At 44.9% G+C, this 25,642-nt stretch overlaps 1 protein-coding gene across 3 annotated transcripts in view; it reads right to left on the reverse strand.

Annotated features, from left to right (window-relative positions):
- The window catches only part of enox1 (ecto-NOX disulfide-thiol exchanger 1), a 297,971-nt gene that overhangs the window by 101,009 nt on the left and 171,320 nt on the right, over positions 1 to 25,642 (reverse strand). For all 3 annotated transcript variants that reach the window (XM_080204169.1, XM_080204170.1, XM_080204171.1), the window contains one exon: positions 21,184 to 21,301. In XM_080204169.1, coding sequence (XP_080060295.1) covers positions 21,184 to 21,301 — 118 coding nt within the window. The remainder of the gene's footprint in view (positions 1 to 21,183; positions 21,302 to 25,642) is intronic.

Raw genomic sequence — 25,642 nt, forward strand, 5'->3', positions numbered from 1 at the left:
CCCAGAGTGGTGTGCCCTGGCAGAGGTATCTTGACACATGCTTGTACTGAAAACTCTCCATCCTCCCAAAGTTACGCTGGGATTGCCTCTCTGGGATAAAGAAACTGGCAAAGTGACGCTCCTTAAAATGGAGATATCGTGGCAACTTGTGAGGAAATATTGATGTCAACAGACAGGAGAGACGCAAACTGGATTGTCAATTTGTTACCATCTATTTTACACAATTACACAAGGTCAAAATTAGTTCTAGCAAGTCTCCAAATTCGATGTATCACGGTTAGGCTGGTGAAAATCCAATTTAAATTTAGTCAATTTCATCCCAATTCAGGAAATTCAGCAACGCCAAGCTCATTCCAACTCAATACTGAATATGATTGCTTTCTACAACGATATGAAACACATTCCACTAGGAGTGACTTGGCACAGTTTGATTTCAAACAGTAAAAAGCCAGCTGGTACAAGCAGCCAGTGGTTGCATCTCACAAGATCAATTTTCAGGACCTCACTTAGGCAGTTGTGGGCTATTTCTGAATAGGCGCAGCAGTAATGCTGATCAGACCTCCTGTACAATGGTGAAACAGGTAACATGGGTCTGGGAAAGAGGCTCAAAAGCATTTTTCAGGGAAGGGAAGACTTGCATTCCAACAGCACCTTTCACAATGTTAGCATGTCCCAAAGCACTTTACAGCCCCTGGCGTATTTCTGAAGTGTAACGGAAGCCAATTTGGATACAGCAAGCTCCCAAGAACAGGGCTGTAATAATGATCAGGTCTGCTTTAGTGATATGATTAAGGGACGCATATTGGCCTGCATGCCAGGTAGAACTCCAGTATTGCTGAAAAGAGAAACATGCTGTCAAAGCTTTTTGTTTTGCACTCATCAGGACAAATACAAGAATATCAAATTTCAAAGGCAGCAATACTTTAAAGTACATGAGAAAAAGGAATGGTCACACAGTATAAATTGTTCACTTTGAAATCTGACATTCTTGTTCTACTAAGTGTGAAATGTAAAGCTGAGATAGAATGTCTTTTTTTCCAGTAACAGAATGTCTTTTTTTCCAGTAACACTCAGCCACACTCTTTGAATAGTACTGTAGAATATTTTATGTTAACCTGAGAGGCCAGACGCAGGGTCCATGGTTTAACATCTTTCCCAGAAGACAGCACCTCTGACAGTGCAGCACTTTGTCACTACTGCACTGGAGTGTCAGTCTAGATTATGTGTTAGGGTTTCCAGAGTAGGACTTTGAACCACAAGTGTCTGAATCTGATGTGATACTTCTACCAACTGAGCCACAGGACGTGCAACTTTTCCTAACTGTTAGTCCTCGGTAACAACAGTTAATCTGGTTCAAAACCAGTGAGGGCAGTGAGGGCAAGCTGTCCGACCGCAACCACTTTTCAGAGGCAGAGATGGAGGTTCCTGGCTGTGCAATCTCACTGAAACTATCGGTCCGTGAAGTTTACTTTTCACCATCGCCATGTGTGGCCAAAGGATTTTTTTTAACATCTCTCCCCGTTATCTCTATCACTGTAACCATCTCCATGCCTATGACTCTCTGAGTTCTCTGCATTCCTCCAACTCTGGCTTCTTGTGCATCCCCTGCATCCACTATTGGTGACCTTTTAGAAAACTGGTAAATCAATAAAAACGAAATAATAAATGAGGTGGCAGCCCCTGGATAAAGGGGCACTGTAACAAAATTAAAACTTTCACAGGAAACTTTAACTAAATTAAAATTTAATTAATTAAAATGCACTCCATCCCCAGTGGTACCCATTGGTCACAGAAGCCTCGAGCGTCCCAGAGGACACTGTGCACTCCCTCTCTAGGGACACCCGGCCACAAACATAACCACAGAAGACACTGCCTCATATCAGCTTAAGTAATTATTGGGTGAGTGTTCTCCTTAACTTTAACTGATACAACCAGAAGAGAGACATGTCCCAGCCAGAGGAAGGCCATAAAGAGTTTAAAGGAAGTGTCAGTGAGGGCTGGGTTACACCAGGCCAGGTAAAGGAAGGTCAGTGGAAAGTTATAGTGTAACCAGTGGAAGATTTTAGCCATTGAGACCATTGGCAATGTAATTCAGCAAGATGGGATACTGGTGGAACAAGAGGAACAAAATGATGGCGAGCTGGTGGTGGAGTGGTATGGTCGCTGGACTAGTAATCCAGGGATCCGAGGTAATGATCTGGAGACCCGGGTTCAAATCCCACCATGGCAGATGGTGAATTTTGCATTCAATAAAATTCTGGAATTAAAGACCTGGTGATGACCGTGAAACCATTGCCGATTGTTGCATAACTCATCTGGTTCACTAATGTACTTTAGGGAAGGAAATCTCCTGTCTTTGCCTGGTCTGGCCTACATCTAACTCCAGAGCAATGCGACTCTTAAATGCCCTCAGGAATGGGCAATAAATGCTGATACAGAGAGCAAGGCACACATCCCACAAATGAATAAAACAAAGGTAGGATTTACAGACAGCTAAGATTGTCATTAACATTAGAATAATTGAGCCACACTTTGTCTATAAAACCAAAGTGGATATTTAGGAGATAAATTATCACAAAGATTGAGTGAAGAACCAGTGGTGATAGTCCACTTGGGAATTAATGGTTATCAGGAGAAGCAGACATGGTGAGACAAAGATAGGCTGGAGTACACAGCTAGAAAAGTGATGGCGGTTGTAAAGCTAGGTATCTGTGTTATTAAGTCTCTTAAATAGAGAAGAGTACATGCATAGAATGATGCAAAAATGACAGAATACATCGACGCCTCCAGTCGAACTGTGATTTCTTTACAAAACTAAAGTGGAGGGATGGACTAATCCAGAGAGTTCAGTGGAATGAAACACAGATTGGTAACTTCTGTTTTTTGGGTGTTCTAGGTGCACTTTGATGCCCAAAATGGAATCATATTGTTGAGTGTAAGTGTAAGCTTGGGGAGCGTCCAACAGAAGAATTGCCTGTGTGTCAATCAGGGTGTGACGCTGAGTTTGAAGTGCCAAGCTCCAGCCAATGCCAACCTGTGTTAAGCAGAGTGCAGGACTTCTCACCTGCACTGTTTAAAAGGATCATCATTTAGTAATGTTTTGGTTGCTGGCGGATTTCTTCTGGACCATTCTATACTTCTTTTAATGCTTCCCAATGAGCGACGCGGCAAATGCGAAAAGGTTTTTGTTGGCGTCAAGGCTTGTGCATAAATTAGGGGTGAGTGGGCAATGCCCTTTGAATGCAGTGTGGTTGGGAGAATGGGCAGAGGCCACACAGAGTGGGAAGAAGTGCCAGAACGGGGAGGAGCAAGATGGAGGAGAAAGGCTCTCAGCAGCTGATCATACTCACCCAGGGTGTACGGGGAGCAATTTGTTTATCTAAAACTTAGAGGAACAATCTGTGAGATGTCTGTGCCCCAGTAAGAATGTCCTCACTGGAGCGTGTCACCCGCCTCAGAGCAGGATTACCAGCGGCTGTGAAGGGGACTATAGCGACAAATGTTTATATGTGTCTAATTCCTTCTAGGCTGAGGATGGAGATAATTACAACCTCTCCCAGTCTGCTGCCTTCAGTTACATATGGGAGATCACTGAGGCACTCTATTCATTGAGAGCCAAGTGCGTTTCATTCTCTCTTACCAGAGAAACAGACAGAGTGAGGACTGTCATCTTCCCCATTGTGCAAGCTGCAGACATGTTGCTTTGCGGACACGGCATCAACACTGCTCCGATACCATACCCAAAAGAGGTTCCATTCCCTCAACATCTGGCTAGTGTGTGACCGTACACAGTGAATAATGCAGCTGAGTGCCAGTTATCCTGGCACTAGTCATCATGCCTTCATCTACATAAGAACATAAGAACATAAGAACATAAGAAATAGGAGCAGGAGTAGGCCATCTGGCCCTTCGAGCCTGCCCCGCCATTCAATAAGATCATGGCTGATCTGTCGTGGCTCAGTTCCACTTTCCCGCCCTCTCCCCATAACCCTTAATCCCCTCTCTTATCAAAAACCCATCAACCCGCGTCTTAAAAATATTTAGCGAGGCAGCCTCCACCACTTCAACGGGCAGAGAATTCCAGAGATTCACCACCCTTTGAGTGAAGAAGTTCCTCCTCAACTCCGTTCTGAACCGCCCCCCCTTTATCTTGAGGCTGTGCCCCCTAGTCCTACTGTCTTTTTTGAGCGGGAAGAGTCTTTCCACCTCTATCCTATCCATCCCATTCATCATCTTATACGTCTCAATGAGATCTCCCCTCATTCTTCTAAACTCTAACGAGTACAAGCCTAGTTTATTCAGCCTCTCCTCATAGCTCAACCCCCTCAACTCCGGTATCAGCCTAGTAAACCTCCTCTGCACTCCCTCCAAGGCCAAAATATCCTTGCGCAGGTGCGGCGCCCAAAACTGCACACAGTACTCCAGCTGCGGCCTCACCAATGCCCTATACAGCTGCAGCAAGACCTCCCTACTTTTATATTCAATCCCCCTCGCTATGAAGGCCAGCATCCCATTCGTGTTCCTGACCACCTGCTGCACCTGCAGGCTGGGTTTTTGCGACTCATGCACAAGGACCCCGAGGTCCCTCTGCACCGTCGCCTGCTGCAGTTTTTCGCCCCGTAAGTAACAGTCCTTCCTACCATTCTTCCTACCAAAGTGGACCACCTCACACTTGCCAATTAAATTTCCATCTATGGCTGTCTATTATGTCAGCTGCACCTACACCACAACAACAAGCCAAAGGATGTCTACTGGACAATGAGGGCTATCTGTTGACCACATGCTGACTCTGTACAATGTGTGAACGTCATGCCTACAATGCTGCCAGTCAGAATGTGATAGAACAGACCACGATACATGAAAATTGTACTTCCATTGCCTCAATCCACATGGGGGGAATCCTGAAATACACGGCTGGTGGGCGGAAGTGTCACGATTCATCCTGATGTGCAGTGTCACCATTAGGAGGGACAGTCCTTGCCATTGCTCAGGAACCCAGAGAGCTCCTTTCTCCCCCCGGGTTGTCGTCTGAGTGTAATACTAGTAGCTGCGACCCAATTCCCCCATTCACCAAAACACTCTGACCTTCTCTTCCCTCCGTCCCTGACTGTCACACTGTAAAAACCAAAACCATTGCAAAATAAATATTCCGAACCCAATTGATAAAACCATATCTACTGCGCACAAACTGAACTTGCGCCTGTCTTCCCTGTGCCTTAGTCTGTCCTAGTGCTCCCACAATGTTATCCCAGAGCCTGCAGCATGGCTGGTGGAAGGCTGGGGGCCACACCCTCAAGCAGCTCTGGGCCGACAGAGCCTGGTTTCAGCCTGTACCACCTCATAGGCAGCAGTGTGGCCTTGCTGAGAATGAACAGCAAGGGCTTGGGAGGAGTAACAGAGGTTGGAGGATGAACTGGGTGAGGGGAAGAGGTTTGCACTTCAGGTAGTCACTGCCACTCCGCTGAGGCACGTTTCAGTAATCCTGGTTAATCTAGATCTTCCAGTGCAGCACCCTGGCAAAAGCTGTCCAGCATCGCCATGGAAACTGAGCCTGTTCAGTGGAGTTGGCCACCAGTGGCATTCTGGGAAGGATGGGCTCCAGCGCTCTGTGCACTTTATTGTACATAACCAGCAGCTTTGTTTTGTATCCTTCCCCACTTAATTGCTTATCTGAGTCCGATGCAACAGGACTGATATGTGACGTCACACCAGGACGAATGCCCCCTCTCCTGGCTGAAAGGTCATTCATGCCAGTGACCTCACTATGTGTAGGTCCTTCCACTGTGCTCCCCTCTGAATCGCACAGTGTCGGGATCTCAGCTGCGAGTATGAAACCAAATATCATCTTCATCATTATTCTATTGCTCTTCCTCCACTGTCTGGCTAGAACGTACCCCCTGAGAATCAGAAAGGGAGAAGGACAAGATGGTGGCACAGACAGGAGGGGAAAATGTGAGGTGCATGTTTACACCATTGGCAGTTTACGAATGAGGAGAGAATGTGGAATGAGAGGGAAGTGGGATGTGAGAAGGAAGGTTCGGTCACCTCAATCGTTTCAGCTCCATAACTGGGCATGGCCTCGACAACAGGCCTTGAATACGAGCCAGCGCCATTTTTTTCTATGAGTGTCTGGACATAGTCGCTCCTTGGACCTCTAGTTGTGTGTCACCTTGTCCTGCAAGAGATAGAGGTTGGTCAGTGTGCAGCATGCAATTTGTTTGGAAGATGCAGCTGTCATAGCTGAATAGTGTGTGAGATATGGGCTTTTGGCTTGTGATAGTGCTAAGTGCGTGAGGGTATGGTCTTGACTGAAAGAGATTATTGATGACTGAGTGATGGGTACGATGATGTAACCAGAGTCTGAGTCTAGTATGTAGTTGGTAAGATGTGACTTGAAGATACATTGACCTTAACCACTCATATGAGGTAACTGAATTTCTTGGAGTACTGCAACCAGGTTCTCAAGGCTTCCTTCCATTGAATTGCAGGGCTGTCTACTTCCACTGCCTTCTGAGGAGTGGCTGGAGGACCTCCTAGGCCCCTGTGGATTTGGATCACTTTTATTTCTTTGGACCTCTCCCATCAGGTGAGTGCAATGAGTGAGAGATCCCGGAACAATTGATTTACACCGAGGCCAGGCCGCCTTCCTGTGCTCCAGATGTGCCAGGCAACATTGCCCCTCGTTCTTATGCCTTCAAATGCCAGGAGTGTGACTGCCCCATGCACTGCCCGTGTGCTCATAGTCCACTTTCCCTGACCGAGGGCACTTGCGTGGCAATGCCCCAGTTCAATCTGCACCGGCATCCTTCCCTGGCCTTGACTGGCTCCCCACTCTGTATCTGCTGGTCACCTGCTCTCACCCAGACAGCACACTGGGGGCCGCAAGAAAATCTCCACCTTCCCCTTAATGAGCTCTTAATGAGCTGCTTGACCAGCTTAATTGGCTTTAACAGGGATTGGATAAGATTGTGATGCCACCCTTCACCCACCCTGGTGAACAGAGCTGCAATGGGCATCAGGAAACGTGTGCGAAGCCACTTTTCCTCCCAGACTTGCTCACTCTATTACATAATCGTCCATTTGTTATATGTTTCTTGCTGCCAATGTTGATTCCATTCTCTTTAAATTCCCATCAAATCTGTTTTGTCCAACTACTGCATCGAGGTCCCAAATGCTGAAGCATTTTTCGGCAACTAAATCAAAAGATGAAGTGGACAATTATTTCGGACTATCCAACAATAACTGGTTAATGGTCTAACATGAAAACTCCAGATTAAACTATAAACTATTGCGATTCGAGTACACACAGGGAACATTGTTACCAATGCCACAAACCTTTCTCCCCAGCTTCCCAGCTTCTTAAATATAAAAACGGTCATGTTCTGCAAGAAGTTCCTGCCTCCTTACAGCTGCGGATTTAACCCCTTCATCATCCTCAGTGTTCTCCAAAACTGCCAATACACATAATATAAAAACAGTGCTCCAAGGCAGGTCACAGGAGTTCCAAGGATGTCAAACCAGAGGTAAGGGGTGCCTAACGATGTGACTGATGCGATGTTGGAAGGTGTGGAGAATAGTGGAAAGGCAGAGGTGACTGTTCTAATATGACGGCGACCCAGTAGCTGAAGGTCCTTTCCATTGATGTTGGGATGGTAGAAAGGGACGTGCGGGAGACCAAAACTAGAAGAGTAGGAGTGGGCTGTGGAATAGACAACCAAGCTGGGGTGAGAATGGGGAGCAACTTCATGTCAATCACAGGGGGGTTTGACAGCAAACTGTTGTTTTGGTGAAGCTAGTGGAAGAAAAGCACAAACCTTCAGAGTAACATGTGGAGATTCACAATTCATGGGGTATCTCTTCCTGACCACAGGTTTCTGGGCAGTTTACGTATCAATAAAGACCATGGGTGGAATTTACCCATTTTCTTTTTTGTCAAAGTGTCAACTTGGGTGGGAAAAGCGAAGGGTAGTCCTGCTGGGTTTTCCCATTGTATTTATAAACCCATTGTGAAGAAAAGGCAAAGGGGCAGGTCCCATGATGTTATGCAACTTTGCTTTTTAGAAGATAGGGGCGTCCTTTTCAAAGGGTGTTCCGATTTTAAAATATAAAAATGGGGATATTCCCCCCCCACCCCCCACCGTTATATATGTAGGTTGGGGTGCATGCTGCCCCTTTAAGAGCACAGGTCAGTGTGATCGTGTATGAATGAAGCAGTGGCATGATGGGAAAAATGGTCAAGTATTTAGTATGAAATATGGACAGCAGACCAAGCTACTTCAAAATGCCAGACCCCTGTAAGATTGACTGACTCTGAACAAAGAAATAACCACAACCAGAGAAGGCCAAATGCTTGGCCTCAGTCTGTTTTGATAAGGTTGACTTCACACAGCCTGAGTGAGGCATGATTAATACCAGGAAAGCCTGTCTTAACACGGTTGACTCCACATACCGTGAGATAACATACGAGACATTAGGTAAGGTCGGGGAGGAGGGAGTCACAGAATTTGTTTATTACAGGAAACAAGGCATAAAGGAGTCACAGAACCAAGGTCGGGGATGTGGGAGACACAGAATTTGTTTTGTTCGATGTACCACTGCTTATATTACTAAAATCATGTAAGCTGATAAGAAAAGGTATAATTATTGAATTGTAGTGGGCGCAGTCTTGGGATAGAACCAGCAGTTAGTGCAGACTGCTCTCTGTTTCCAAGATTCAGCCATATACTGCATGCAGTCTTGTGATAATAAAAGCTAGTTGACTTTTAGGAAAGCAAACTTTAAGTTTAATTATCACATCTCGGGAAACAAGAAATTCTCCAGTACAACATCAGGTGACATGGGGTTATCTTCACGCAGAGTGGAGCGCGGAGCTTGGGGAATCATAAGAACATAAGAACATAAGAAATAGGAGCAGGAGTAGGCCATCTAGCCCTTCGAGCCTGCCCCGCCATTCAATAAGATCATGGCTGATCTGTCGTGGCTCAGTTCCACTTTCCCGCCCTCTCCCCATAACCCTTAATCCCTTCTCTTATCAAAAACCCATCAACCCGCTTCTTAAAAATATTTAGCGAGGCAGCCTCCACCACTTCAACGGGCAGAGAATTCCAGAGATTCACCACCCTTTGAGTGAAGAAGTTCCTCCTCAACTCCGTTCTAAACCGCCTCCCCTTTATCTTGAGGCTGTGCCCCCTAGTCCTACTGTCTTTTTTGAGCGGGAAGAGTCTCTCCACCTCTATCCTATCCATCCCATTCATAATCAGTCGAGGACTAACTGCGTAGCTCTGAAAACCTGAAATAAACTGTTCCCTTGTTAAGTTTGACAGGCTTATCTTTTGACACATTACAAATCGGACCCAAACATAATACCCTGCACAGCCCTCAAGTTGTGGAGACGCTGGCGTTGGACTGGGGTAAACGCAGTAAGAAGTCTCACAACACCCGGTTAAAGACCAACAGGTTTATTTGATAGGTAAACCCTCTTTGATAGAGAACTCTCCATTCACCTGATGAAGGGGCAGACCCCGAAAGCTTGTGGGTTTACTAGCGAATAAACTTGTTGGACTTTAACCTGGTGTTGTGAGACTTCTTACTGTGGCAGCCCCCAAGTGCCAGGGTACTGACCGGGCGGGATTCTCTGGGGCTGTACTCACCAGTGTGTGAATTGAGAAGGACCTTGCGTGATCCCCGTTGGTGTGTGGGCATGCCAAAGTGAATGGGCAAGTTAAGCTGACTACCAAGCATCAAGGCCGGTTAATGATATTGACACAAATGGAAATCCCGACTTTTGAGGTCAGGATTCCTGTTACTCATCAGAAGAGTGTGGGGACAATGGATTGGGGAAATCCGTCTGGCATAAGAGCCATTAGAGACTCCTGTGCTATTAGCTGCCCCCTCCATCGTTCCTGCACAAAACAGGAGGGAAGAATCCCACCCCCCATTAAATTCACCATCATTTGGGAACCAAAACCAAGACCATTGGGGAAAGCATACTGCATTTGGAGAGCGAAGAGAGGTCTTGAATGCTGCCTTAACATATAGGTTTGTTGCGCTGGCAGATTAATGGGCGTGTTTCCCCCATTTATTTTTGATACGCCATTGATAAATAGCAAACACAGCAATTATTATAAATCTCTCCACCTGCAGTGCCCCACTTGAAAACCCAGCTGTACAAAGACTGTCTGTCACGCTGTCAGGACTGGAGACTCAGCAGCATGATACAGATGACTTGAGAAGCATTCAGCCTGCAGACAGGGGCTAAGTACATCAGTCACTGTCGCCAAGGAAGAAGAGAATGGCTGCAGAGTGGCGGCTGATTCTTCAATGCAGGAGCTAACAAAATAGGCTGGATCAACTGGTCTGGAACAGGCAATAATGGCACATGAAGCTGGATACAGGATTTACACTTCACAGCTGCCCCCCGGTACCAATCGTACAGCCCATGCTCTGCATATTTTAGCTGTTATAAGTGCGGTCTGCTGTTGAGACTAATAATAAACCTTGTGGTCAGTGGTAGTGAACTAACTGGAACTGTTTATTAACCAGTCTTAATCCTAAACCCAGTCAGCACCAGACTGCCCAGGCAGGCTCCACCCCGGGTGAGTCCCGGGTCACCTGACCTGTCCTCTTAAAGGGGCAAGACCCCAACATTCACATTATTAACCTTACAGGCAATAATGAAAGAACCTGTATACACGTAACATCTCATCACGGTGCTGTGATGTCCTGTAAATGAATATATATTGTTTAGTACAGAAAATAACATAGTTTTCGGTCAATGTTGTACATGATTCTATAAAGGTAAATGGATGGATTTGAGATGGATGACGGGGCAAGGGGATTGATTTGACTGAGAATGGCATGTGGGAGGTGTTCAAACCAGGCTTTGTATTTATTAATCTGAGGGATATGGGCGTCGCTGGTTGGGCCAGCATTAATTGCCCATCCCTAACTGTCCTTGAAACTGAAAGGCTTGCTAGGCCATTTCACAGGGTAGTTAAGAGTCAGTCTGCCTAACAAATTTGATTGCATTTTTTGAGCATGTAACAAAGTGTATGGATGAGAGTAGTGCGGTTGATATAAGTTACATGGATTTCTACAAAACCTTTGATGAAGTCCAACACGGGAGACTTATCAAGAAGGCTAATGCACACAGGATACAGAGTGAGCTGATAAAGTGGACTCATAATTGGCCTAGCATAGGAGACAAAGCGTGGTGACAGATGGCTGCTTTAGTGACCAGAGGCTAGTGACCAGTGGCGTACTGCAGGGATCTGTGCTGGGCCCCCTATTGTTCATTATTTATATAAATGACAATGTGGGGGGCAGGATTAGTAAATTTCCGATGACACAAAGATTGGCCAGGTGGTTAACAGTGAGGTTGAGTGTCTTGGATTACAGGAAGATGTAGACGAGATGGTCAAATTGGCAGATAAGTGGCAGATGGAATTTAAAAGTGTGAGGTGATGCACTTTGGAAGGAGTAATTTGGCAAGGAAGTATTCTATGAAAGGTCTGATACCAGAAAGTTCTGAAGAACAAAGGGACCTTGGCATGTTTGTCCATAGATTTCTGAAGATGGAAAGACAGGCTAATAGGGTGGTGAAAAAGGCATTGGCAAACTCGCCTTTATCAATCGGGGTATAGATTACAAAAGCAGAGAGGTTATGATGGAGTTGTATAGAACTTTGGTGAGACCACAGCTGCAGCACTGTGTGCAGTTCTGGATGCCACATTATAGGAAGGATGTGAATGCACTGGAGAGGGTGCAGAGGAGATTCACCAGGATGCTGCCTGGGATGGAATATTTAAGTTACGAAGAGAGGTTGGATAGGCTTGGATTGTTTTCTCTGAGTAGAATGAGGGTGACCTGATTGAGGTGTTCATGATTATGAGGGGCATGGGCAAGGTGGATAAGGAGCAGCTGTTCCAGTTACGAGGGGACACAAGTTAAAAGTAAGGGGTAGGTTTAGGGGAGGATTTGAGACAGATATTTTTTACTCAGAGGATGGTGATGGTCTGGAATGCACTGCCTGGGAGGATGGTGGAGGTGGGGCTTTAAAAAGCGGCAGATAAGTGAGATGGGGCTGTGGGGGAGGGGGTGTGTTGGGGACTAATGGCAGTCAGTGTGAGGGGGGTGTAGGGGGGCGACAGTGAGAGTGGGGCAGGGTGTGGAGGGGGTGGCAGTGAGTGTGAGGGGGGTGTGGAGGGAGTGTTAGTGAGTGTGGGGGGTTGTGGAAGGGGTGTCAGTGAGTGTGGGGCAGGGTGTGGAGGGGGTGGCAGTGAGTGTGGGGGGGAGGGTGTGGAGGGGGTGTCAGTGAGGATGGGGGGGAGGGTGTGGAGGGGGTGTCAGTGAGGATGGGGGGGAGGGTGTGGAGGGGTTGGCAGTGAGGATGGGGCAGGGTGTGGAAGGGGTGTCAGTGAGTGTGGGGCAGGGTTTGGGGGGTTTGGCAGTGAGTATGGGGCAGGGTGTGGAGGGGGTGTCACTGAGTGTGGGGCAGGGTGTGGAAGGGGTGTCAGTGAGTGTGGGGCAGGGTGTGGAAGGGGTGTCAGTGAGTGTGGGGCAGGGTTTGGGGGGTTTGGCAGTGAGTGTGAGGACGGTGCAAAGTGAAGCAGTGGGGCAGAGAGTGGTCCTATGGTGCAGTGATTGGAGGGGAGAGATGGACAGAGGGGATGAAACAGTCTCCAGAGGAGCTGTGTAGGGCCTGTACCTGCCAGCAGAGAGCTGTGAATTGGAGCCAGAGCTCCGAGTCTCATTCACTTTCACCCGGCACTGATCTCAGCTTCAGGAGAAGCACTGCCTCGCTCTGCAACTTCAGAACTGCTGCCAGTAGGATATGGGAGGAGGCTGTTTGGTGGGGGAGAGTTGGGCATCTAGCAGTGGGCATTTTCCAGAACTGCAGTATCCACCAATGACACTGCCCCTTAAATTCTGCTTTTAAATCAGAAGAAGAACTGGCAGATGCCTCGTCTCTCTGCAGCGGGTGAACTGCCAATTGCAAGTGTGAGTCTCACTGACAAACTCACCATTCCTCATGCCATCTGTTGCAGGCAAGTGTGGCATTTTCTCCGCCAACTTTGCATATGATCTGGGCAAATACTGGGATTTAAAATCATTTGGGCTTCAGTTTAAACTCACAATCACAAGGTGGCATCTTCAGCAGTGCAGCACGCCCTTGGCACAGCACTAAAGAGTGACGTTTTACCCTTGTGGTGCAGAGTGTAGCCACGGGTGGGTAAAGCAGTGCTGAAGTTGTTGGCACTAATGGCAGGCTCGTCCACCGTATTGCTAGGAACCGGCGCATCCCATCCCCAGGGGCAGTGCCAGGGGACAGAACCAGTTATAACCCTCTCCTCTCTTAGTGACGTGTTCACTTGAGTTCCTCCAGTGGGTTTGCTCGTTGGGCGCACACCATGGGAGACCAGTCATAACACAAGCCGGTGTGAATGAAGAGTAGGAGGAGGGAAAATGATCAGGCATAGAGACCTACTAATGACATGCACATTTATTATAATAGGGTTCCCATGTTGAATGTTGGTATTCCCATTATGCCACTAGCAGGATTGGGATAATCACAAGAGACTTCTCACCAACCACCAATTTTCGGCTTTTCGTGAAATTTTCTACACCCTTCACCAAACCTGCCTGACCAGAAAATCCCAGACAAGGTCTAATTTCAGGTCAATCCCCAAATCTTAACTGTGCGGTAGTTGAACCCATGACCTTTTGACTCGGGAGGTGAAACTGGGTGATTTAAATAATTGAGATCAGAGATTTCCAACATGTCTAACTTGTCAAGCTGAAAATACAAGTGGCAAGAATTTCTTTTCAAATGGTGAAGCTAATGGTGCAAATGTTATGCTTGGCAGCGCCATCACAAATGCTGCAGATACCTGGGTGAAAGATCCCCTCCGAGTCACAAACTATCATCACCAATATGCTGTCATTCCTTCGCTGTCACTGGAACTTCCTCCCTAACAGCACTGGGGGTGTACCTACCTCACATGAATTGCAGCAGTTCAAGAAGGCAGCTCACCACCACCTTCTCAAGGGCAATTAGGAATGGGCAATAATTGCTGGCGTAGCCAGCAATGCCCACATCCTGGAAAAGATTTGTTTTTAAGAAGGCTGATTGCAGATCTAATCTAGGAACAGTTTCCAGATCTAATTAAATACTGATTGTAGATTAATCGTAAACATTGAGAGTAGACCAATTACAAACCATGGTTATAGATTTGATACAAACACTGACAGTAAATTTATTACAAACATTGATTATAGAACTATTACAAATGCTGACTGTAGTTTCATAAACACCAATTGTAGATCTATTATAAACACTGATTGAAGATCTATTACGAACACTGACTATAGATTTATTACAAACCCTAATTGTCAATACATTACAAACTGTAATCTAGATTTGCAAGCTGCAAACAGACATCAAGGATGTACTGGAAGAAGAAGAACTACAGGACTATAGATTTATTATAAATACAGAATAGAGAATTATTACAAATACTGCAGGTTAACTGACGGTAGATCCAATACAAATACTAATTAGAGATTTATTACAAACACTGGCTGCAGATTTATTATGAAACTGCAGGTTTATTGCAAACACTAACTGCAGATTTATTAGAAACACGGACTGTAGATTTATTGCAAACATTGACTGCAGGTATATTAGAAGTACCGACTGTTGATCTATTACAAACATTTGACTGTAGATTGATTATACACATTAACTGTAGATATATTACAAACAGCAACTGAGCTCTATTACAAACACTGACTGTAGATCTATTACAAGCACTGACTGTAGATCTATTACAAGCACTGACTGCAGATGGATTATAAACATTAACTGTAGACACATTGTTGACTTATTATAAACATTGACTGTAGATCTTTCACACAACTGACTCTTGATTTATTACAAAAATCCACAAACACTGACTGTATACATATTATAAACTTTCGCTGTAAATTGATTACAGACACTGACTGTAGATTTATTTAAAAAAAACTGACTCTAGATCTGTTACAAACACTGACTGTACAACAACTGTAAACTTTTGAGTGCAAATTGATTACAAAAACTGACTGTAGATTTACTACAAGGATTAATGTAGATTTACTGAAAGGGCTGACTGCAGAAACACCATTTCTGACATTGCATTTATTGTATTTTCAAAGACTGACTGTGGATTTATAACAATGAAATGTAGACCTATTACGGGAACAGAGGGCAGGTGTAATATAAAAGAGACTGCAGATTTAATCAAATTATAAAATAGCCAGAGCACTGAATGAAGCTATTGTCCCGTCATGGTTGTGCAAGCACATTGCAATTGGTTTACTGAGCTAGTCCCACCCTCCTGCCTTTCTGTGCTTCTGCAAATATCTTCTTTTCAGTTAATGATCCCACTCCCTCTTGAATGCTTTGATTAAATCTGTGTCTACCACACTCTCTGCCAGTGCAGTCTAAATCCTAATCACTCACTGTGTCAATCTATCTCCACTACACTCTCTGCCAGTGTATTCCAGATCCTAACCACTTGCTGTGTAAATCTATCTCCACTACACTCTTAGACAGTGTATTTCAGATCCTAACCACTTGCTACGTGGCTCTGTCTCCACCACACTCTCAGACAGTGCATTTCAGATCCTAACCACTCGCTGTGTGAATCTGTCTCCACCACACTCTCAGACAGTACATTCCAGATCCTAACCACGCCGTGTGTGAATCTGTCTCCACCACACTCTCGGCTAGTGCAGTCTAAATCCTAATCACTCACTGTGTGGCTCTGTCTCCACCACACTCTCAGACAGTGCATTTCAGATCCTAACCACTCCGTGTGTGAATCTGTCTCCACCACACTCTCGGCCAGTGCAGACTAAATCCCAATCACTCACTGTGTGGATCTGTCTCCACTACACTCTCAGACAGTACATTCCAGATCCTAACACATTTTTGCTAATGTAGTTGCTACATATTTTCCTGATCATCTTAAATCTGTGATCTCTGGTTCTTGTTCCTTCAACAAATGGAAACAGTCTCCCCCTTCTACACTATCCAGGCACCACATGATTTTGAATGTTGCTTTTCAAACCTTCTCTCTTCTCCAAAGAATACAGTCCCAACTTCTCCAATTGATCTTCTTAACAGAAGTCATTCACCTCAGAACCATCCTTGTGAATATTTCCTGCCCAGAGCTAGCAGCATTATTCCAGGTTGAGGCCATATCAATGGTTGGTACAGGTTTATCATAACTTCCTTGTCCACTCTATGTCCCTCCAGATAAAGCCCAGGGTCTGTTATGTGTTACCAACATATTCCTCAGCCTGTTTCGCCACCTTCAATGATTTACTCATATACAGTCCCAGGTCTCCCTTCCCTTGAACACACTTTAGAGTTGTATTCTTTATTTAAAATTGTCATTCTTCATTCTTCCTACCAAAATGAATCACTTCACAATCCTCTGGGTTAAATTCTATCTGCCGCTTGTTCCTCCATTCCACCATCCTGTCTACGTCCTTTTGAACTCTATCCCTATTCTCCTCACAGATTCAGATCTTGGTGTCATCTGCAATTCTTTAAATGGTTCCCTATGTACCGAAATCTAGGCTATTGATATAGGTTCAGTAATCCTTGTAATGAGCCCAATTCTACCCCAACTCCTGTCTAAAAAAAAATATCCACCACTATCCTGATTTCCCGTCATCCAGCCAATCCTCCATTCCCGCTTTCACTATCCATTTTATTCCAGGCCCTTCAACTTTGCCAACAAGGCTGTCATGGGTATCAGCTGTGGCTCAATTGGTCACACTCTTGTGTCTGAATTACATGGTGCTGGGTTCAAGACCCCCTTCAGGACTGGGGAATAAGAATTCAAAACCGACACTCTGGTGCGGTGCTGAGGGAGCGCTGCCCTTTAGATGTGATGTTAAACTGAGGCTCCATCTGCCTGTGAAAGATTCCATGGCAGCGTTTTCAATAAGAGCAGAAGCTCTTCCTGTGGGAGCTTGCGGTGAACAAATTGGCTGCCACATTTCTCTGACTCAAGGGCAGCACGATGGCACAGTGGTTAGCATTGCTGCTTCACAGCGCCAGGGACCCAGGTTTAATTCCGACCTTGAGTCACTGTCTGTGTGGAATTTATCAGTCTCCCCATGTCTGCGTGAGTTTCCTCTGGGTGCTCCGGTTTCCTCCCACAGTCCAAAGATGTGCGGGGTTAGGTGGATTGGCCATGCTAAATTGTCGCTTAGTGTCCGAAGATATACAGGTTAGGGAGATTAGCAGGGTAAATAAGTGGGGTTACAGGGATCGGGCCTGGGTAAGATTTTTTAAAAATGGGTTAGCGCAGACTTGATGGGCTGAATGGCCTCATTCTGCACTATAGGGATCCTCTGATTTTATATTATAGCAGTGAATACATTTCAAAGGTATTTCATTGCCTCCAAAGTGCTTTGGTGGTTGTGAAAAATGCTAAATAAATGCATTCATATGACATGCCATCAAATTATATCCTCATCAACCCACTCTGTTTAATTTTTGCTTGCTAGGAGCTACATATCCGTATGCAGAGACCCGTCTGCTGCAGACAAAAGGAACATGTCCAGGCATTGCACCTTAGTTTTGAACAAACTAAAGCATGGGGTATCATAGCTTCATGGTGCATTCGTCATGATGACATTAAGGCCAATCAGAACTGACTCCCAAACCAATCAGCACCCTTTTCTCAGGCAGCTTCAGGTGTTGTTCCCTGTGAAATTTGGTATTCTTGTCTGTCTTGATGAGTGCCAGATGAAAAGCTTTGACAGCATGTCTCTCTTCCCAGCAGTATTCAAGTCCTGTACCATGAAATAGCTGCACAATCTGACTGTGGCTGTATGGCTGATACTGACAATAGATTAACCATAAAGTCTGTCTGTGCACTGATGACAGACACTGCATGTGGAGTTGCTACAGAAACTGACTGTAGATTGATACAGACAGTGACTGCAGATTTACCAGGCACACATTATATATTTACTACACAGACAATTGTAGATAAACAGCAAGCATTGACTGTAAATTTATAAAGGCAGACTGCAGATTTACTACAGACACTAATAATAGTGAGTTAATTAACTGTAGTCCACCAAAGACCTTAGGCATCTCTCTCTATTGCTATTTGCAACAAAGGACTCTAAGTGCCCTATTTTACCAACAAAGAGCAAAGAACAGTACAGCACAGGAACAGGTTCTTCGGCCCTCCAAGCCTGCGCTGCTCATGCGCCCAACTAGACCCTTTGTTTGTATCCCTCTGTTCCCAGTCTGTTCGTGTGGCTATCTAGATAAGTCTTAAACGATCCCAGCGTGTCTGCCTCAACCACCTTGCTTGGCAGCGAGGTCCCCATCACCCTCTGTGTAAAATACGTCCCCCTGACATCTGTATTGAACCTTGCCCCCCCTCACCTTGAACTTATCACCCCTTGTGTTCGTCACCTCCGACCTGGGAAAAAGCTTCCCACTGTTCACCCTATCTATGCCCTTCATAATTTTACACACCTCTATTAGGTCACCCCTCATCCTCCGTCTTTCCAGGGAGAACAACCCCAGTTTACCCAATCTCTCCTCATAGCTAAGACCCTCCATACCAGGCAACATCCTGGTGAACTTTTTCTGCACTTTCTTCAAAGCCTCCATGTCCTTCTGGTAGTGTGGTGACCAGAACTAGATGCAGTATTCCAAATGTGGCCAAACCAGCGTTCTATATAGCTGCAACATCATATGTCGATTTTTATACTCTATGCCCCGTCCAATAAAGGCAAGCATGCCATATGCCTTTTTCACCACCCTGTCCACCTCTGCTGCCACCTTTAGGGATCTGTGGGCTTGCACACCCAGATCCCTCTGTATGTCTATACTCCTGATGGTTCTGCCATTTATTGTATAGCTCCCCCCTACATTAGATCTACCATTTTGATTCGAAGTGCTGGGAGCGTTTCAGATACGATTTTTGGACCCGTTCTCAGCCCCCATAGCATTCTACCTGAAAAAATATCAGCGAATCCGAATTACACTGCAGGAGCCTGTGGGCAGGGCTTAAGATGCCCAAAATCCTGCAGCTCTGATTGGCGCCTCCAACTGCACATGCGCAGACAAAAAAAAGTAGAATTCTGCTCTGTGTCACATCACTTCCGGGCCAGAAAATGCCTTCCTCACAGACATTGCCCCGCCCTCACAACATTGCTGACCCCCTTTCAGATTTCTACCATCTGCAATGTTTGGCTTTCATTCAAGATGGAGTGGGCTTCACGGACTGAACATTTTTCCAATTCCTACTGTCCATCATTATGTAAACCCCAAAATAGTTGGCAATGATTAACATTCTGAGTTTGATATCCTCTGACTGAATCAGTGCATGAGATTTGCTGACACTCGCAACTCTTTGTTGCATTCGCTTAATCATTCTTCTTGCCAAGGAATCAGGCTGAACTCAGGCAGAAGGCCATTTAGTGAGTGGAGCATGTTTCAATATTTAGTGAGACCGTGCCTAACCTGTCACCCAACCCCATCCACCACCCTTAGCCCCACATCCCATAACACCACTGACTAGTAAAACTCCATTAATCTTAGATAGATTTAAAATCATTAATTGAGTGGGGTACCAATGTTTTCTTATGGAAACGAGTTCTACCCTTTGACCCACCTTTCATGAGTGTTTCCAAACTTCTCTCCTGGATGTCTTGGTTCCGATCAGAAGGTTTAGAGGTTATTTATTAGTGTCACAAGTACGCTTACGTTAACACTGTAATGTTAATGTAAGCCTACTTGTGACACTAATAAATAACACTTTCATAACACTGCCACACTCCGGCACCTGTTTGGGTACACGGAGGGAGAATTTAGCATGGCCAATGCACCTAACCAGCACGTCTTTCAGACTGTGGGGGGAAACCGGAGCACCCGGAGGAAACGCAAGGGGACACGGGGAGAGTATGCAGACTCAACACGGACAGTGAGCCGAAGCCAGAATTGAACCCGAGTCCCTGGTGCAGTGAGGCAGCAGTGCTAACCACTGTGCGACTGTACTGCCCTAATATCCATTGTCAGGGTACAGTGAGAAGCCAGGCAGAGAATCAGTGGCATTTGGTTGTGTAGCACTGAGGGAATTCAAAAAGACATCAGAATAATGTGGGAGGACATTAGCTGAGACTGCACAGCAAGTGGAAGCCATTCCACTTTTCCCTTCTGTCGGTGGCAGGAACCACCAATAAAAGTCAACAATCCTGCTGATGTCTTCATCGATGAGAGTGTTTGAGCACGTGACTCCTTCAGACCAATGGGACAAGGGGAAGCTAGGCTCCCGCGTTGTGCAGAGATATGCATGTTTCAAGATCATTTCACACCCCAGTTTGCACTGAGCAGTCTAGAGTAATTGATAACAAGAAGCTAATGTTTCCAATTCCACGCATCACGTAACTTAGAAAGTAACAGATTTTAGCTCTCTTTAACATTTTGTCAAACGTGTCAGATGCATTACTTCCTTGGTGCTGAGATTTTAAAACAAGAAGGAGGCCTGACCATTTACCAACGTGGTTACATTTCAGAATCAGTACATTTTTGAGGACATCATATTTTGGCATCAAGCAGAGCAAAGAGGATCAATAGCTATCACAAGATATCACACTCTCGTAATTATGTTTCATTCGTTATTGATCTCAGAGAATATTATGCTTTGTCTTTCTGTGGCGCTGCAGGTAATGTGAGACTGTTTCATTTCTATTCTATAAGGGGAGATAGTGATTGGGTTGAGTTGTAATAACAACGTGAGCAGGAAAGCAATGTTATCAGGACTCTTCTAGTCACTCTTTCTCTCTAGAATAATCTACTAATGTCACCACTGTCCCAGGAATTCTAGGACTGAAAGCACAGGAGGTGGCCATTCAGCCCTTTGCAATTCTGTTAGACCATGGTTGTTCTGCAGGGTGATAGGGTAGGGTACAGGTGTGGGTGAGGGGGATGGGTACGTCAGCTTGTGGAATCCATAAGGGAATGATGAGAGACCAGGCTATAATACTGGCTGGTCCAGATGTTTGCACAGTGTAGATGATGGAGCTACCATCATATTAAGCCCTTTCATCGAGATACCAACCCTACTGACTGATGAATGGAAACAGCTGGAAATGTCTTACCAGACTCATCCACCAGGGGTAACTTGGAAGGACTTTCTTCATAATCATCATCAGACATCTCCATCTCTTCCTCCCGACGAATTCCCATTAGCTCTTCACTGTGCACATTCCGGATTTCCTGTTGTTCAAGAGAGAAACATGACATTGCCAGAAATTCAAACAGGAGTGTTCGGCAGTCAGTAAAGTTAGCTCAGTATGAACATGAACACTCTCATATTGACATGCATCCAATGCTGGCAACTTGGAAGAATAAGCTTTGAGATTCCAGGTGATTAGGCACCACTGGTGGGGGTGTGTATTGTTGGATATGTGATTTAAAAAAAAATAATTCAAAGGATGCGGACTCCATTAGCTAGGCCAGCATTTACTGCCCATCCCTACTTCCCTACAGAAGGTGGTGGTGAGCTGCCTTCTTGAACCTCTGCAGCCCCTGTGATGTAGGTACACCCACACTGCTGTTAGGGAGGGAGTTGCAGGACTTTGCCCCATTGACAATGAAGGAACGGTGATATAATTCTAAGCAAGGTTGGTGAGTGACTTGGAGGAGAACCTCTAGGTGGTGGTGTTCCCAGGAACCTGCTACTCTTGTCCTTCTAGATGGTAGTGGTCATGGGATGGTAATGTGCTACCTCAGGAGCCCTGGTGAGTTCCTGCACTGCATCTTGTAGACGGTACATATGGCTGTCACTGTGTGTCGGTGGTGGAGGGAGTGAATGTTTGTGGATGGGGTGCCAATCAAGCGAGCCTGTGTTAAGCTTCTTGAATGTAGTTGGAGCTGTATTCATCCAGCAAGTGGAGAGTATTCCATTATACTCATGGCCTGTGCCTTGTATGTTGTGGGCAGTCTTTGGGGAGTCAGGAGGTGAGTTACTCACTGCATGATTCTTAGCCTCTGGCTGTCTCTTATAGCAGTGTTTATATGGCTAGTCCAGTTCAGTTTCTGGTCAACAGTAGCCCCCAGGATACTGATAGCAGGGAATTCAACAATGGTGATACCACTGAATATCCAGGGAGTGATGGATAGATTCTTGCTGGTTGATATTAAAGGTGATCTAGTGTTGGGAGTTGCTGTGTCTTGTTGGGTGTTTGATATACAGGTGATTGAGAACTGGGATGGACTACATCTTGCGCCGTTGTAAATATAATTGGGTTGAAAGATTATCTTTTTCAGTTCATTACAAATTTATTTCATACCTGTTTGTGGAATTTAGAAAATAGAATAGGATTGGATTACCAGTGTTGACACTGTTAAACAAGTGTTCCCAGAGCAGGTTAAAATAGGTTTATTATAGATTTTTGCTGTTAAGTTTTTTCCTAACAAAACCTAATCAGGTGCTCCAGTATTGATGAAAACATACCGTTCTTTAGATGAGGATGTGAACTTACCATAACTCACTCCATCATCTGGCCCTCGGGGAAAAGATCATTATATCAATACAAACTACTGTCCGAAAACAGGGAAAATCTCCAGGTTCTGTCACTGTATCGTGTCACTTACCGTAATTACTGGCTTAATGAGGAAGACATACCATTAAAAATCATTTCAAATCTAAAATAACACAAACGACAGCAGCATTTTATATACCTTCTTCATCAACCTAATTAAGCGTCTCCCTTGTGGCTTTTTTTTTAAACCAGTTTGTTAATGAGCAACTGCACTCTTCCAATCTCCCATAATTAGGAAAGCAGATTTCATACCATTTCATCAAGCACACCATCTCCAAGTCAATCACACGTGTTCCAAACAGACAAAGTAATTCGAACAACTCACCTCAGGAAGTAACTTCTAACACCAGCTTGTTAAAATGTACCTGCTGTCAATCATCCTGAGTCAATTACATCTACATAGAAACAAACCTTTGAGGTATAACACACATTGCATTAGCAATGAACTTACTATTGACTCAACTGGTGTCTTGTAAATGCTACGGCGAGCGCAAGGACATTGGAAAGGGACAAGGTGTAAAGCCAATGAATTCGCTGTCAGCAAAATTATCCCTTTTCTCAAAATGGCCCAAAGGAATTGGATATGGCACATTGGAGATGATGGGAGGGGTGTTGTTGTTTGATATTACAGGTGATCGAGTGCTGGACATGCTATGTGTTAACCAGTATTTGATATTACAGGTAACCTAGTGTTTGGTGTGCTATGTGTTATTCAGTATTTGATATGACAGGTGACCTAGTTCAAACAAGGATGTGTGTTATTTGAACTCTCCATTCGCCTGACAAAGGGGCAAACCCGAAAAGCTTACGAGTTTACTATCAAATAAATTGGTTGGACTTAAACCTGGTGTTGTCAGGCTTCTTACTGTGTTATTTGATACCACACGTGATCCAGTGCTGGGTTTGTTACGTGTTATCCAATATTTGATAATACAAGTGATCTAGTGCTGCAATTTATTAGGCGATCTGATGATGCTTTTATAAGATGGTGAAAGGGATGATTGACCCCAGTTGCTGGCTGCTTCCAATTAAATAGATAAGAGGCCAGGTTTTCACAATGTTACCCTGTACAAGGACACATCAAGGGTCGATGTTACATAGATGGTACTTCTCTCAGACAATAGAACCTCGAGAATAGGCTGCCAACTTGTGCCATCCTTTAGTTGGATGGAAGAGGTATTTTGCAGACAAATCAGTCCTGGCATTATTTATGTTAGCCATGTTATTTTGATGGTATCTTGCGTTTGTGAGCAGATAGTAAGATCAGAAAATGAGAAATCAATTGATGAAAATGATCCTGTTGAACATGTGGATGAAATTTGTTTTGGGTGATGGGTGCGACTAGGCAGCAGTGAGTGAGCTGCCCAATTTCCTTCTCCACTGTACTCACTAGGAAAGAAAGGTTGGATTGGATGCACAGTGGGCTGTTGGCTGTCTACTGTTAGAAGTCTTACAACACCAGGTTAAAGCCCAACAGGTTTATTTGGCACCAGCTTTCGGAGTCTCAGGCCAAATAATTAAAGTCTCAGGACTTTAACCCGGTGTTGTGACACTTCTTACTGTGCTTACCCCAGTCCAACACCGGCATCTCCACATGATGTCTATTGTTATCCAGTCATGACTGCAAGCTCAGGATTTGGCAAGCTGTTTGATCATGATGAATATGCAAGAAATGTTCAGCAACAAGAAAATGCTGCAAAAGCCTGGCTCAGAAAAGTTCCAGAATAATCAAAAACCTGTGAACAATTTGAATAAGAGCTTCTCCCCTGCTCCACACCTCAGGGAGGCAAACAGGTAGAGAAAAGATCAGCTACACTGGAGATACATCATCCACCCAGGGACTGCCTGAGGTAGGTGAAGACCCTTCAGTGCAAAAAACCAAATTAGATCCCCCCCTCCTCCCCTCAAGCTGAATCATTTTGTCCTTACCATGAATGTATTATCAATGATAAGATAGATGTCAAAGAAAGAATGGGATAGCGAAGCAGGCAAGTACAGCTTAATAAGATAAAAGTCAATCGATTATTGACAAATGCTGAATAAACGAAGTGGGAAAGGTCAGTTAATCAGCTGCAGAGCAACACACAGAGCGTTACTCAAGCAGAAATTTATAATAAACAGAATGATGATCTCTTGCCCATTGCTTGTCATAAAATTATAATCAGACTCAAATACAATTTTACCACCATCGTCCCCTAGTATCTTTTACTGAGCAGTGATGAGTATTTGTTTTGATATGTTAATTTTATTCTGAGCAGCTCCTTCTACTCTTAACCTGGCAGATCGCTGTGCCGAAGGAATTCACCCTCAGGTTTTCAGTTGAATCTGTGAAAAGGCACAGAAGCCAAAGTGGCAGCTGGACCTTAGGTCATTGCTTGTTTAAATTTGCCTCTATCGATCTCCGCAAGCGTCAGTTTTATTTAAGGAACAACAGCCTCCAACCTCAGGGCAAGCCGAAACCCAGCTGCAGACACTCGGCCCAGAGTCTGCTCTGAAGATCTCTGGAGATGGAGACTCAAACACAAGGGGGAACAAATTCAGTTGCGGTTCAATCAATGCATCTCCTCGTGATTCAGTCTGACCCATTTGCTGATTACAGAGATAATTGTATTTACCAAGATACAAAGGACAGTTGCCAAGGAGTGTATTGACTGACAGAGTAGCTTACTGAAATGAAATATGGAACAAGCAGAGAAGAAAGATTACTGTTGATGTACTTTGCTATCATTTGAAGTTACCTAACCCAAGGTAACAGGTATTCTGATGCATAATATTCCAACTCAGTTAATCAATGCAGCATTCATGACATCAGATTATTCCTTGCACTGCATCAAAGCAGCCTCACAAAGAAATTCTCAAGTGTATTTTATCCAGTCAATTGGACTGCTCTAAAGGTTGAGGTCATTGCCTTGGATTGAATCTTCATCTAACTACTTGAAAGAGCCAGAATCCACCTTGGATCAAATAAACCAATCTAAACACGCAAGCAAATGAACTGGCTTCAGGCTATAGT

The sequence above is a fragment of the Carcharhinus amblyrhynchos genome, chromosome 15 (assembly GCF_965287045.1).
Source record: "Carcharhinus amblyrhynchos chromosome 15, sCarAmb.v2.hapA, whole genome shotgun sequence".
In the NCBI taxonomy this organism is placed as follows: Eukaryota; Metazoa; Chordata; class Chondrichthyes; order Carcharhiniformes; family Carcharhinidae; genus Carcharhinus; species Carcharhinus amblyrhynchos.